Source organism: Bos grunniens, chromosome 16 (assembly GCF_055505025.1).
Source record: "Bos grunniens cultivar Pamir isolate PY7600 chromosome 16, Bosgru_T2T1.0, whole genome shotgun sequence".
NCBI lineage: Eukaryota > Metazoa > Chordata > Mammalia > Artiodactyla > Bovidae > Bos > Bos grunniens.
In genome coordinates, this window is record NC_141180.1 from 29,836,712 (window position 1) to 29,850,132 (window position 13,421).

At 56.0% G+C, this 13,421-nt stretch overlaps 1 protein-coding gene across 7 annotated transcripts; it reads right to left on the reverse strand.

Annotated features, from left to right (window-relative positions):
* Positions 1–1,434: 1,434 nt before the first annotated feature.
* Positions 1,435–13,416, reverse strand: UBE2J2 (ubiquitin conjugating enzyme E2 J2). 7 transcript variants are annotated; one of them, XM_086344016.1, is made up of 9 exons: positions 13,243–13,416; positions 11,803–11,967; positions 9,593–9,627; positions 9,245–9,375; positions 6,759–6,799; positions 3,275–3,377; positions 3,057–3,195; positions 2,695–2,775; positions 1,435–2,086 (listed from the first exon to the last, which is right to left on the reverse strand). In XM_086344016.1, the coding sequence occupies exons 4-9, from the start codon at positions 9,373–9,375 to the stop codon at positions 1,802–1,804; spliced, it is 780 nt and encodes a 259-aa protein (XP_086200142.1). In that variant the 5' UTR covers positions 9,593–9,627; positions 11,803–11,967; positions 13,243–13,416; the 3' UTR covers positions 1,435–1,801. The 7 variants fall into 7 exon arrangements, with proteins under 7 accessions (XP_086200142.1, XP_086200141.1, XP_086200144.1 ...); XM_086344015.1 differs by lacking the exon at positions 11,803–11,967; XM_086344018.1 differs by lacking the exon at positions 9,593–9,627.
* Between the last annotated feature and the right edge of the window lie 5 nt (positions 13,417–13,421).

The window sequence follows — 13,421 nt, forward strand, 5'->3', positions numbered from 1 at the left end:
CCTCCGGCAGTCCCCACGAGCCCCAGCCCTCCTGGCTGATTGAGGCCAGACCAAAGGGAGCCTACTCTTTGAGTTGTCCACACCTCCTGGCCACAGCCACCAACTGCTCCCTTGAACAGGCTCAGGTCAGCTGACCTTGACCCGACAGTGGACACCCCAACTCCCCACAGGAGGACAGGACCTTGGGAGCCCCCATTACAGCCCCCATCGGGTTGTCCACCCACCGCCCAGGGGAGGTATCCCACCCTCTCAAACCAATGAGAGGACAAAGTCATCTTTTATTCAGGGTCACATCAGACAGCAAGCCGCCATGGGCGCCGGGGAGTCTCTGTACAGCACGGACCTGCTCCCAACGTTGGCTGAGGATTTTTGAAAGTCAGGATTTCATATACAGAAAAAATCCATCTGCTAAACGCTCTGCCTCCTGAGGCCCTCAGGCAACATGGCACACCTGGAAGAGGTAAAGGCCTCCACAGACACGCCCCCGTGCTGGCAGTGGGGGGAGGGAGGCCCAGCAGAGCCACTCCACCAGTGGCCAGGCCCTGCAGTGAGCCCAGGCAACAGGTCCACTGCTGGTCACAGGACGCCCAGCTCCTTGGCACATGCAGCAGCTCTGGCCCCACAGGCCACCTCAGCACTGGGTGGAGATGGGCTTGTGGTTCACACACACGAAGAGCACAGAATTTAGGAACAAAGACAAAAGGATTTTTTTCACAGGAGTGGGTCAAATACACAGAAGTGGTAAATCAAAGAGTACTTTTAAGTTGATCAAAAAACAAAGAATGCTGAAGGTGCATCAACGCCTGCCGGCACTCAGTGAAGTCACCACTCGCTGTCTGGTGGCCCCCAGGCACAGCACCTTCCAAACACTAAACACTGTGCAGGTGACATCATTAAGCAGAGACACAGAGGAGGAAGACATTGGCAATCCAGGGAGTCACAGATCCCAAGCCTGAGAGGGTGCACACTGGCCCTGCCCCTGAACCCAGCTGTCCATCCCTCTTTGCCAGGTAGCCAGCCTCTAGAAACTAGACACAGATCTGCTGTGAAATGATCTTTGGGAGCCTGTCTCCAGGGCAAACAAAGGTCTGGACCACAAGTGCGGAGCCTGTGGAGCAGGTGGGACCCAGGGAACCGCTGAGGGTCTCCTCCTGCCACCAGCGCAGCACATGGAAGGCTGCAGGTGTGAAGGGAAGCGGGCAGTGTGACCAGGCAAGAAACAGCTCAGCCTCAGTGAGAAAGCAGATTTTCAACTTCAGCACAACAGCCCGCGTGCTCCCCTAAGAGAAACCTGCTTGTTTCTAGTGAACACAAGCATGTCTTAAACACTAAGGCCAGACAGAGCCCACACCCTCTGACCCACCCTTGGCCACCTGCCAGGCCCCGCCCCTGCCTGCCAGGTCAGAGATCTGCACTAAGAACACACGCAGAGTGTTGGATAGGCATCGAGTTTTATATTTTTAAGTGACCAAATCTAATAAAATGAAAAACGGGTTACTAAAACAGGTCCAAAAGACAATACGGGAGATAAGCTATAAAACCAAAGCGTGAGGCCTCCTCGTGGACATGGAGCCCCTCAGCCCCTGCCAGATGCCAGGGCGAGCATGGGGGCTGGGGATCTCACGTTTCCTCCAAATCCAAACTACACGCTTTGGTTCTTGTTTTCCTTTTAAAGGTTTTTAAAAAGCTAACCCCAGGAGTCAGCCAGGCCTGAGTGCTCAGCAGCACGTCCAGCCAGCCCACGTCGAGCTCGGGCCCAGCGTCCTGCGTGTCCGACCCCTCTGCTGGTCGTGGTGGCAGCTCACTCCTGCGCTATGCTCCTCAGCACGTACTTGACCGTGTAGGCGAAGGCCGCAAAACCAACTATAACAAACAAGTTCGCCAGGGCCCCGCCCAGAAGTCCATGGTGCCGGTTGGCCTGCTGGAGCCCCGCCAGGTGCGGCCCGGCCCCCGGCGCGTGCCCATTGAGGAGCGGGAGCCCGTGCTGGCCGTGGTGCGTCTCCCCGTCTGGAACCACGTCCGGTAAGGGGAGAGCCTGGGGTCTGCTACTGAGTTCGTCTTGTGCTTTCTGTTTTTGTTTAATTTCCTAAGAGAAAAACAGCAGGAAACAAGGGTTGGTTTAAACAAGCCACTTCCTTCAGGGCCTAGAAGGGGACTATGGTATACCACGGAGACCCTGCAGGGTCAGTGGTCACCAGCTGTACACATTTCATCCTAACAACTGCCTTTGAAGGTTGAGCTGCTGCTAATCCTGTCTAACAGACGCAAGGGCCTGTGGGAACAGTCAGAATCACCATGCCTGTGCCTCAGGGACTGGGACTGAGCCAGATCCGATCTGCTCTGACCCACCAGGGCCCCAACCCCCATGAGGCCCAGCCTCCCCTGCTCACAGCCACATTCTCTGCTCCAGCACCAAGACCAGGGAGTATGCCCGCCCCTCACTCCTGGCCACCCATGACCTCAGCAGGCCCACCACCCTTTCCCTGACCTGCCCCCATCTCCAACCCACCCTCCAGCCCCGAGGTGCCCCAAGGAGAGGGGCAGGTCTGCAACACCTGCCTGTTTGCACCTCAGTTCCCCTCTCCATGTTTGTAGCACAAGAACACATAGGAATACGTTCTCATGGAAAAAATAGAATCAAAGTGTTCCTGACTTGGGGAAAGCAAAACCGATGGCAAACTTTCACTTTCTTACCTCCACAACTTCAGGAAATAATTCACAGAACACTTTGTCTTTTAAATTAAACACTAAACTTTGTGCAGCCAGTTGTCTTTTCTAGGAAGAAAAAGAAGGAAAATGTCAGTCTGGTGGCTGCTTTCAGTTCCTTCATGTTCCAGAAACAGACTAAATGACAGTTGAGTGACTGGTGTCTTCATGTTGTGGAAAGCAGTCCACAAGCGTGCTCCTCAGGACAGATTGACATGGAGTCTCCCAAGGCCATTTACCTTTCTGTATCATCAACTGATCTTAGACCTGATGCCAACTAGTAATGGAGGAGTCCCTGTCCTAACTGGGCTGAGGAGACCAAGCATCCTCCTCACCACCCCCAAGCTCACCGTGAAGTCCGATGTCTCGATGCTGCCCAGGGTGGGGCCCTTCTCCACCATAAAGCTCAGGAGCCCCGTCAGGATGGTGGAGACGGACCAGGCCGGGTTCCACGTGTCTGGGTGGAAATCCGTGATAGAAAGACACAGCCTGGAAAAGGGACCCAGTCAACGGGGCACAGGTTCCTCAGGACCCCAGTCCCGCACCCAAGCATGCAGGGGCACCTTACCTTGTATTGCACTTAAATCTTCCATTGGGAGTTATCATATAAATACTAGGAGGTTTAAAAGGAAATTCTCTGGGAAAAATTAGTTTTCCGTGGTAATAGCCACCTGCAAAAGAAGAGAGAAGCAGCCTTGTCATCGCCACAGTGGGCGCAGCCCTCACAGTCCTCAGTCTCCCGCACACCCTACTCCTGCCCACGAGCCCTGGAACACACATGTAGTGCTGGCCATCTCGCTGTGGCTCACAACCACCAACCTAGAGAGGCCTTACCACCCATCTCACCCCATGCCGAGCGCAAGCCCCTCTTCCCTCATTGCGCACCTCTCTTCCCGAGAGCAGAGCATCAAGACAGAATCTGCACAGGCTCCTCACTGGCCCTACCCCCATATTCTGGTCCCCTCATTCCTGCACCTCTTGCCTCCCATTCTCCACCAAACCACACCCAGCAACAGGTGAATAGCTGTCATTCCCCCCTGAAAATGAGTCAACAACGCAACGTTGACCCCTACCCCCTCCAAGCCCTGTGAGCTACTCCCTCCCCTGGAGAACCTTGGGCCCACCCAGACTGGCAAGGCAGAAGAACGTCACTTGACAGGACTTCCAGCAACATGCACGTGTCTGTGTGAGTGTGTGCATGCACAATGAGGCTTGACAGAGCTGCCATCTTCCCACTGGGGCTCCCTGCTGGCCCCCAGCCCCACAAGTCTCTGCACAACTCTCCCAACTGTCTGGGGCAGTCTCCCATGGTGAAGGAATGATGGAGGCAGAAAAGTGGGGCGGGGGGGGGGGGGCGGTGACGGGCAAGTGCCACCTGAGGCCACCTCTGCACATAGACAAGCCAGTCAGAGAGGGATTAACTCTCGAGACGACGCTGGAGCACGCCCGCACCACGAGCACTGAGAAAAACCAAACTGGAAAAAGCGCAGGAGGTTGGAAACAGGGGCTCAGCCCAGAGGAGCAGGAACATTCACACACATTAGTGGAGACCACTTAGCGGGGGGGGCAGTGCAGGGTGTGTGCAGGGCGGCCAACCTGCCCGGGCAATCCAGAGGACTGTCAGCAGCACCCACAGCCACTGGTCCCCGGCAGGAAGGCCTCCGCATGCAGTCACACACTGAGGGGCTGGGGCAGAGCCACGAGCAGGGCCTGCAGTTCCCCCAGCACCCAGATGCCCGCTCTCACCGCAGAGCATCTGTCACAGGCCTGGGGGGTAGTGCATCTGAGGGTGTGAGAGGCTGGGGGTGGGGGGGCAGCAGGAGGGAGGGGTCTCTCCTCTGGCTTCATTCCAAGTGTCCCAGCCAAGCCCTAGGACAGACACCACTGAGAGTGCCCGGCTCTGGAGGAGGGAGGCCTAGGAGAAGCACACCGGGAGCCAGGGCAGTGCTGCCCCCGACCTACTGTCGGGGAGCTGAACCCGCACCTCCCTCCAGGGCCAGCACACCGTCCAGTCAACACGACACCACTAGGAGTCTCAGAACCAGGCACAGTGACTACTTCCGCTTTATGATTTTAAAAACCATTTTAGCTTCTCTGAGTCCCTCACTTTTCCATGTAAGTTTTAGAACCAATTTTTAGAATAAACCTGTGTGTGTCTACAGAACACTCTCCTAGGGTTTTAAAGGAATAATATAAAACCTCTAGACACAAATCAACACTTGTGTGTCAGGAAGCCCACTTGAACCGTGAGCCTCCCAGTTCTAGAGCAGCACTAGCAGAGCTCAGAGCAAAGATGGGGTCAGCAGGCAGCTGACATGGAACTAGACAGATGTGGACATGGGAGAGTGGCTAAGGAGACTGCGAGGGAAGGGTCAGAACACCCACAAGTCAGAGGAGCAAACGAGGAGGGAGCCAGAGTCTATGCATCAGAATCCACACAGGCCCAAACACTGAGACCCAAGAGCTGTCCACCAGGTGCGGCAGCTGAGGGTCCCTGGGAGACCCTGACGGAGCAGAGTCATTGGAGGGTGGCACTGTGGGCAGCGGGGCCCTGAGCTGAGGCAGGGACAGGCATCAGGAGGGGCACAGCAACAAGTGCGAAGGGGAAGGGGGAAGGTAGTGGCAAGGTGGGCAGCAGAAAAAGCCCTGGTCTCTGAAGGAACCCTCCTGAGGAGGAGGTGGACTGTCCCAGCCCGAGGACCAGGAACAGCAGGACACACAGGAGAGCAGACCAGACCTGGGCCAGCAGAGTGACGGGGCTGGGCCGGGGAAGAAGGGACTTTTATCATCAGTCAGAGCGGCTGGGCGATGGGGAAGTTCCTGCAGTCCAACCTCCCACCCCTCCTGTATGGAAAACACTAAATCCACAAAGAATAAAAAACCTTTAAAACCAGGCATAACCCTACTTGCGAAAGAACACTGCTCGTCCTTAGTGTCTCTTCAGGTTTGTTAAAAAAACAGCATGTATTTGGTAAGTACGATCCACACAGGCTGTCCTGCAGCCCATCTTCTGCCCTGTGGTCTGGAACCCCACGCAAAGCCATGACCAAGCCTGACACCCTGTGGCAAAAATGACATGCCACCCAAGTGCTTTCTGTACTATTTCCTCAAGACAGGGGATTCCCAAGCCAGCAGAGTCCCCTGAGGCTAGTGACGTTTCTGCCAGCCTACCCACAAGGCTCGTAAGTGGCTTGTAGGTCACCCCACCCTTCCTCCCAGCAGCACAAGCCCTCTAGGGAAATCGCACACAGAACCCCATGGCAAAGCAGCAAGCGGGCTGCTCCAGCAACCAGAAATCAGGACCCAGGCCTAGAGAGCGGCCTGTCTGGCCACAGCTCTCCCCTGGGCTCCAGCTTCACCTGGAGGCTGGCTCCAGGGCTCAACTTGAGCCCTGGAGACTCACTGACTGACAGCTCCAAGTTCTACTCACAAACACCAGAGGCCACTGGGTGGCAGCAGCCACCCTTGGCAAGCCCTGCGGGCCCCCACATTTTTGTGCCCCACCAACACAACGTGCCACGCCGGAGCTCAGAGGACACGGCGCAGAGCGAGCACTCGGGAAATGACTTCCTTTCCCTCAACAACACACACGCTGGTCTTCCTCTTCCCCGTCTGTTCTCCCAGCGCTGACTCCACTGAGACAGGAGGCTGAGCAAACTTGATACTTTAGCAGTCCCTGAAGACAGAGAGGCGAAGTGAAGTGAAGTGAAAGTCGCTCATTCGTGTCTGACTCTTTGCAACCCCATGGACCATACAGTCCATAGAATTTTCCAGGCCAGAATACTGGAGTGCGTATCCTTTCCCTTCTCCAGGGGATCTTCCCAACCCAGGGATCGAACCTGAAGACGGAGACACATCAGCAAAACCAAACCCTGAGCAAACACCTCTAGGACTTGGAGGAAACCAGAACAAGCTCCAAATGTGCGCAGTCTACCTCTCGCACATCCAAACCAGAAAGAGCACTACTGACAAACAGACGGAGTTTCTCAGGTAAGGTCTCTTTGGAACACAGACGCTACCTCTTGTTCATCTAACTCAGAGCAAAGACTTACCTTCATAGGGAGTCATCTCAGGGCCTCGGACCACATAGTGCCTGAGGGACGAGAGAAAATGAGTTGGCTTTGGGGATGGCATCACTCCAAGGCTGGGGTTTTTGGGGCCCACCCGAAACTAATATACTCATAGACATCAGCAGGTGACTAAACTTGACCAGCTACACAGCTCCCTGCCTTGCCAACAGGATCAGAGAGGCTGTGCCCTCCAAGTTTTCCACAAAGTGCCTCTGAATCCACAACACAGTATGCAAAAAGCTAACCCTCTTTGACCATTAACATCAACTGACAATTTAAAAATTCACTTCACAGGACTTCCCTGGAGGTCCAGACGTTAAGACTTGGCACTTCCAATGCACGGGGTGCAGGTTTCAATCCCTGGTTAGGGAACTAAGATCCCACAGGCCGTGCAGTGTGGAGGAAAAAAACAAACAAAAAAACAAAAATTCACAATTTATAGTTGAGATGTACTTGAAATCTGATGCTTTTCAGTGTGCCCAAATATCATGCAGTAGCTCACCAGGAATAGCTGGAGACACGCAGAGACTGTGCCCCTGGCCCTGCTACCCTGGAAGACTCAGACGTGACCTCGAGAGCAGCTATCTTCCAGCAGGAGGAAGAGGGACAGTTCGTGGTGGTCACCAAAGGCCTCACACAGAGGGACCACAGCCCCATGGACTCTGCTCTCCACACAAATAAACAACACTTCATCTCTATGGCAAGAAGCATTGGAAATACTCAATTTTTTGGGGGGGCTGCTCTGTGTGGTTGATGGGATCTTAGTTCCCTGACCAGGGATGGATTCAAGGCCCTTGGCAGTGAGAGCTGAGTCCTAACCACTGGACCACCAGGGAAGCCCTGAACTTACAAATTTTCAAAGAAAACAGAAAAGCACAAAGAAGAATACAGAACCAACCAGAAACACAAGACCAGACACAACTGTGCACACACGCGTAACCACCTCGCCAAACACTACTTCCCACCAGGACACTTCGACAACCCCTGCTCTCTACTGGCTGATAGGTCAGATTCAAAAAATACCATCATCCTATGTCAGCAGACCAGGAATAAACTGGGAAAGGTGGCCTTAAAATGGGGAACGTGGCCTTAATTGGTCACTGCTCCCAATTCCTCTGTTCGATCTAAGGACATCAGGAAGGGCCGGGCAAGCAGTGCTCTGAGTGCCTGACAGCCCCAGGGCAGCAGAGTGAGGAAAGCCTAGAGTACAGCCCTCTCCAGGAGACTGCTCTCTTCTCCAGCGGCGGGGACAGACACCCCGGCTGGGAAGAGCCCACACAGCAGGCCCAACACGGCCGTCCTCAGCCGGTGTCTGGAACTGGATGCCAGGGGGTCTCATCACCTTAACGGCACCTCAACTAGGCAAATATGTGGTCAGTGCTGAAAGGAAGCCTGCAGTCCTTCTGGGAGTCTGGAATACTGGGGGGCTCCAGGCAGAGGTTCCTGTGACCCACTCCCCCTGAAATCTCTGGTGCTCAGTCCCAAAGGGGCTTCCCTGAGGACAACCCGCCAGCATACAGCTTGTCGCAGCTCGTGGCAAGGAGAGGAAGCCTGTGTCTGGTCTCCAATGGACTCCGTCTCGCGCCTCTCTAGGGAAGACCCTAGTTAACAGTAGAACCTGGGACCTGACCCCCACTCAGGAGGGTCCCCCACATGACGAGGATGTCCCCTAGACTGCCACAGAATCCATCTGTCCATCTGCTAGCTACATCCTGGGGGCAGGGCGGGTTGTTATACTGATGTCTCCCCCACACACCAAGGCTGGACTCCCTGAGACCTTCTGCCCACCTGCCAGCGCTGACCCTTCTCTGCAAGCCAAGGAATGTGGATCCAAAATCCTTGAACACCTGTCCAACCTGGAAAAGACTTTTCTTCAACTCAGATCTCTTTCTTCTAGATCTAAAAATTTTTTTTACAGCATTTAAGATCAAAACATAAAATATTAAATACCCTCCAAACAGAGAAAATGCTCCTTAATGTTTCAGCCCTACACTGTTTCTCACAAAATCACCAGCACACTTGATAAGGGCAGCGCTTCTGTGGCGTGGCAAGTTCCCATGAAACGCACGTCCACAGGCACAGAGCAGGGTTCAGGACCCATCATCCCCCATCACAAACTTGCCAACGTAGGACAGGCCACCTCACAGCATCAAGAAGCAAAGAGCAGAGAAGAAGAGTCAAGACAAGGAGCTTCTCCAACAGGCGTGAGTCTGCAGGCCCCAAAGTCACCCCTAGGAAGGACCCTCTCTCTGGCCCCAGCGTGCACAGCTCAAAGACAGCCTGCCACATCCCGGGTTGCTATCCATTGTGAAGACAACCAGAGAGCATCTGCAGGCCTTACGGTCCACTCACGCCCGATGAGGGTACAGGAACCCCCTTCCCATGCTAAGAGGGCCCCTCTGGCCCTAAGCCCATCAGGGAGAAGCCAGGTGGCAGGTGGTACAGGGAAGGAGGCGGCAGAGCCTTACCACTCAAGGATGTTGGAAGGGAGGGGCTCGGCACAGATGTAAGGCACGGGGTCTTTCTTAATCCGGAGATAGTCCTGCTTCAGGCGCTGGGTCGCTGTCGTCGGTGCTCTCTTACCGCTGTTGCTGCTCATCTGTGGAGACAAGTCTACACTGACACAGGACAGAGCAAGGCAACCCCCACTGCCCACACCTCTGCCACCCGGAATCAAGGCCCCTGGGCTGCTCCAACTTGCCCGCCCTCTCAGACACCCATGAGCCTTGCAGAGTCTTTACTGCCTGTCCCAGCAGGTCCTTCGCCAATGTGACTTTCCTCAGATACAAAGGTTAAGAGAGACCCTGCAGACTCACCTGTGTCCTTGAAGAAGCTTCAGAGGGAGAGAGCCCTTGAATTCGCCAGTCGTGAGTGGAAGCGAGCTAAAGCCAGCCCCAACCACCTGCCATGTGCATGTCTCCCCCAGCGCTGCACTGGGTTCCATGCCCCTCCCAGAGCTCCTTGTTAAACATTTTCCAGCATGTTTACCACTGACCACAGGTGGGTGGGAAGAACAAGGGAATAGAGGAATAGCCTCTTTCTGGGACTGGAGAGAGAGAGGGGGCCCCAGAGAGACCCAGACACACATGCAGCACAGAAGAGGAAGCAGGAGCAGCTGGACAGGCTAAGGTAAGGAAGTGTGCTGTGTCCAGGGCACAGCACTGGGCCGAAGCACTGTGAATGGCAGCTGACGAGGCCGACCAGGGACTCAAGGCCAGGCTGTCAGGTGGCACCCCACAAAGTTTTTAGGCCCAGGTCTTAAGTCAAATCAGGTCTTCCGTTAGAAAGGGCACTCTGGAGGCCCAGTAGAGGATGACTGGGACAGACTAAGACAGACAAGATGGCACGGGAGGGACAGGACAGCACAGGACAGTACTAAGGCTGGGATGGGAGGGAGGGAGCAGCCATCATTCGAGAGAAGAGACCTGGCCTGGATCAGGGGACCTGGGACGCCTCAGCTCTGCTCCAGAGGTAGGAGGGCAGGACGGGGAAGTAGAAGTCGGGCTCCCCACTCTCAGGGGCACCAGAACAGCTCCAGCTCCGTCTACTTAACAAACTAGAACGTCTCATAGATGGAAATTAGGTGCATAAATGAAAAAGTTCTGCTGCTAAAAATAAAGCAAGAAAGCCACTGGTGTAAAACAAGGTGGAGATGGAGGACACACAGGGTGTGCAGCACAGGATAGAAAGAAGACGGGGGAGGCTGACTAGACAGGGCAGCAAGTGAGCAATCACTCTGCCCAACCTGTGTTCCCAACCTGTCCACCATAGCACAGGACGTCAGCAGCCAAACCTCCACACAGACCTCCCAGCCAGTACCCACTTGGCACTGCTCCCCGCCCCAGGCTGGACCCTCCTCACCTCACTTGCACCCTTCCTCCCATCAGTTTCTGCACATAGTGCCTCATTAGAGGCTATGGACTCCTGCCCTGTGCCCATGGGATCCACCTCAGAGCACCCGCCCCGCCAGATGACGATCAGGGCTTGCTGTCTCACTCTGCACTCCCACGGTGCAGCAGTGGTCCCTCCACATGCTCAGCCCTGCTTCCTGCCCTGGGGTCTCTAAACCTCAGATACCCATATGCTTCCACTCTCTCCATCCCACCACACACCCCCGATGCAGGGCCCACTACACTGCCCATCAGTTATCACGAGACGTCCAACCAGCCTCTGGCTTCCAGTCTCCCCCCATTTCAGTCCATCTTGTTCACTGAAGTCAAGCTCTGGCTGGAGCTTAGGGGTGGTGCTGGGGGAGCGCTCCCCTCTCAGACCCTTCTCATCGCACAGTTCAGATCACAACCTTCGGGACTCACTCAAAACTGAACAAATATATGTCAACACCTCTGCCACCTGCCAAGTCCTCAGCCCCAGGCCGCCCTCTATCCCCTGATTTGGACTCCCACAGCCCCTGACACTCCTACAGCCTGAGCCAACCCCTCCTCACCCCAACCACGTGGCCATGTCCTCGCCCAGCCTCTACCAGTGGATGCCTTGCCGAGGCCCTGCCCAGTCCAGTGCCTGACTCCCCTGGTCAAGTGCCTCCACATTCTGCCCTTTGCTGGCCTTCCTGTTACCCAGCTGCATATCGCACAGGTGCCACCAGGCCCCAGCAGACACTGCTGGCTGGGGTGCCCACTGCGGGTAGTTAGGGTCTAGCCTGAGAGGGGAGTGCTCCCCCAGCACCACCCCTAAGCTCCAGCCAGAGACGGCAAGAGGGCCAGGTGGTTCGCCATGGGCAACATCTAGTAACAAACACCATGACAACTCAAAAGCAAGACCATCCATCACCCAGGACTTGTTTCCTTTAACTATTCAACTTAAGTCTGACATTCTGCCACACACAAACCAATTCACTGGATAATTCAAACACACTTGTGCTTGAACTGCATCGAAGTGGCCGACTTCGATGCTTCATGAAGGTTAGAGGACAGCCACACAAAACAAAATAGATCCTGCCTGGCTCCTCACAAATGAACTTTCCTCTCCCTCTTGCTTTTGAAATCATAATCTTTAGAAGCCCACTTACAATTCAACTGCTCCGTTTATTAAAGGAAAGGGATCTCTCCGCCTCGCTCAAAGCAGTGCCTTCAGGTCCCTCCAGATGACAGGCGAGCCAGTTTCTCTGTCTTCCCCAAGCACACAGGGTGCATATCGGGTGCCTCCACAGACCCCAAAGTGCATCTCAAGGTCCCTTCAGGCCAAGTCCCCACAGACAGAGCACAAGTGTTACAGGAGACATTAAAAAACAAAACAAGAAGCACAGTCCACAGAAAAAACTTCAGTGCAGACAGCTTGAAGGCCAGTAGCCTGAAACAACATCCCGGCAAGAGTCCCTTCAGTACCACGTGTACAAAGACTCGCCCCTCACCCAGCACTGCCCGCCCGGCTCCTCTGGCTCCTTTCTCTCCGCCCAGAGACCTTGGTCTGACCCACCAGAGCGCACGTGACACCCCCGTGCCCAAGACTTCCACGGAAGTCTCTTCCTTCACCAGTGGGACTGCTTCACAGGCTGGATGGAGGCCCGCGGCTGATGGAGGCCACTGCACCTGCCACTCACTCCCATACCTGCACAGAGGTCGGCTCACCTAAGGTGTGCTGATGACAGAGCACTAGTTCTAGGCACTGGCATCCAACCGTACCTGCAGAGAGCCTGGGCTTTTCAAGTAAGCAAGACCCTAAAGTTACACCGAGGGTCCCTCACCCAGAGAGAACAGAGCCCTGACCACTGCCCAGAAAACTCTCAGGCCCTCACTAACTCCCCAGGGGCTGCCCCGGGACCTCTCTAAGCATTTCCAAGCCGGGCCCGGCTTGAGTTTGAGAATGGATGTGAACTAAACATAGTCCAGATAAGTGGTGTTAACTGGGAAGGGGGCGAGAAGCGTACATCTGGCCAGGGGTGGACCCAGACAAGTAACTGGCAGACGGGGAGGGCAGGCAGGCACAGGTGAGAAGCCGGCCCAGGGTACTCTCCAGCCACCCAGCATGGAGCTTCCCAGTCTGACCGCCCGAATTTTGTTTCCACCCCAGACGTTCATTGCTCGGGGGACTTAAGAGGCGGTCTGGGGTCCTAACTGATCGAGATGAAGCGGCGGCGGCGGCGGGCTCAACGGCAGCCACCCCACCCCGATACCGATTCCCAAGATACGTTTACAAACCAAGCTCTACGCCGGCTCGTCCTGGCGGCGCCCGCAAGTGTGCCACTAACGGGAGCCTTTCCATGGGACGTCAACCGTGTGGCCACCCGAATCCCTAAGTTGGCCGGAGGAGGGACGACCCGGCCCGGAGCCCCGGGCGCCCCGCTATAACCGACCTCGGGTTCCGCGCACAGAAGCTCTGAGCCGGGCCCCGCGAGCGCGGACGCGACGAGGACGGGCAGTGCGGAGGCCCCGCGCTCCCCGCTCGGGCCGGCTCCGGCGGGGCGGACGCGCGGAAGAGGCCCCGGCGGGGGCCCGCGGCGCGCGCTCACCTCTCCCCGTCGCCGCGCGTGGGCCGCCGCCGCGCTCAGGCTCGCCGTGGTCGAGGCCGGAGCAGGGAGCGGAGAGTGGGGCCCGCGCCGCAGAGCTGCACCGCGCCGGGAGCGAGCCCACCCGACCGCAGCCGCTACCGCCGCCGCCGCCGCTTTTGCTGCCGCCTCAGCTTCCAAGA

Coding starts and splice junctions, on each gene's coding strand:
- UBE2J2 (XM_086344020.1), bottom strand. CDS start 12,995: ATGGAAAGGCTCCCGTTAGTGGCACACTTGCGGGCGCCGCCAGGACGA. Junction 2,776..3,056: donor TCGAGACATCGGACTTCACG/GTGAGCTTGGGG, acceptor TTTTCTTCCTAG/AAAAGACAACTGGCTGCACA. Junction 2,087..2,694: donor TATTTCCTGAAGTTGTGGAG/GTAAGAAAGTGA, acceptor TTTTTCTCTTAG/GAAATTAAACAAAAACAGAA.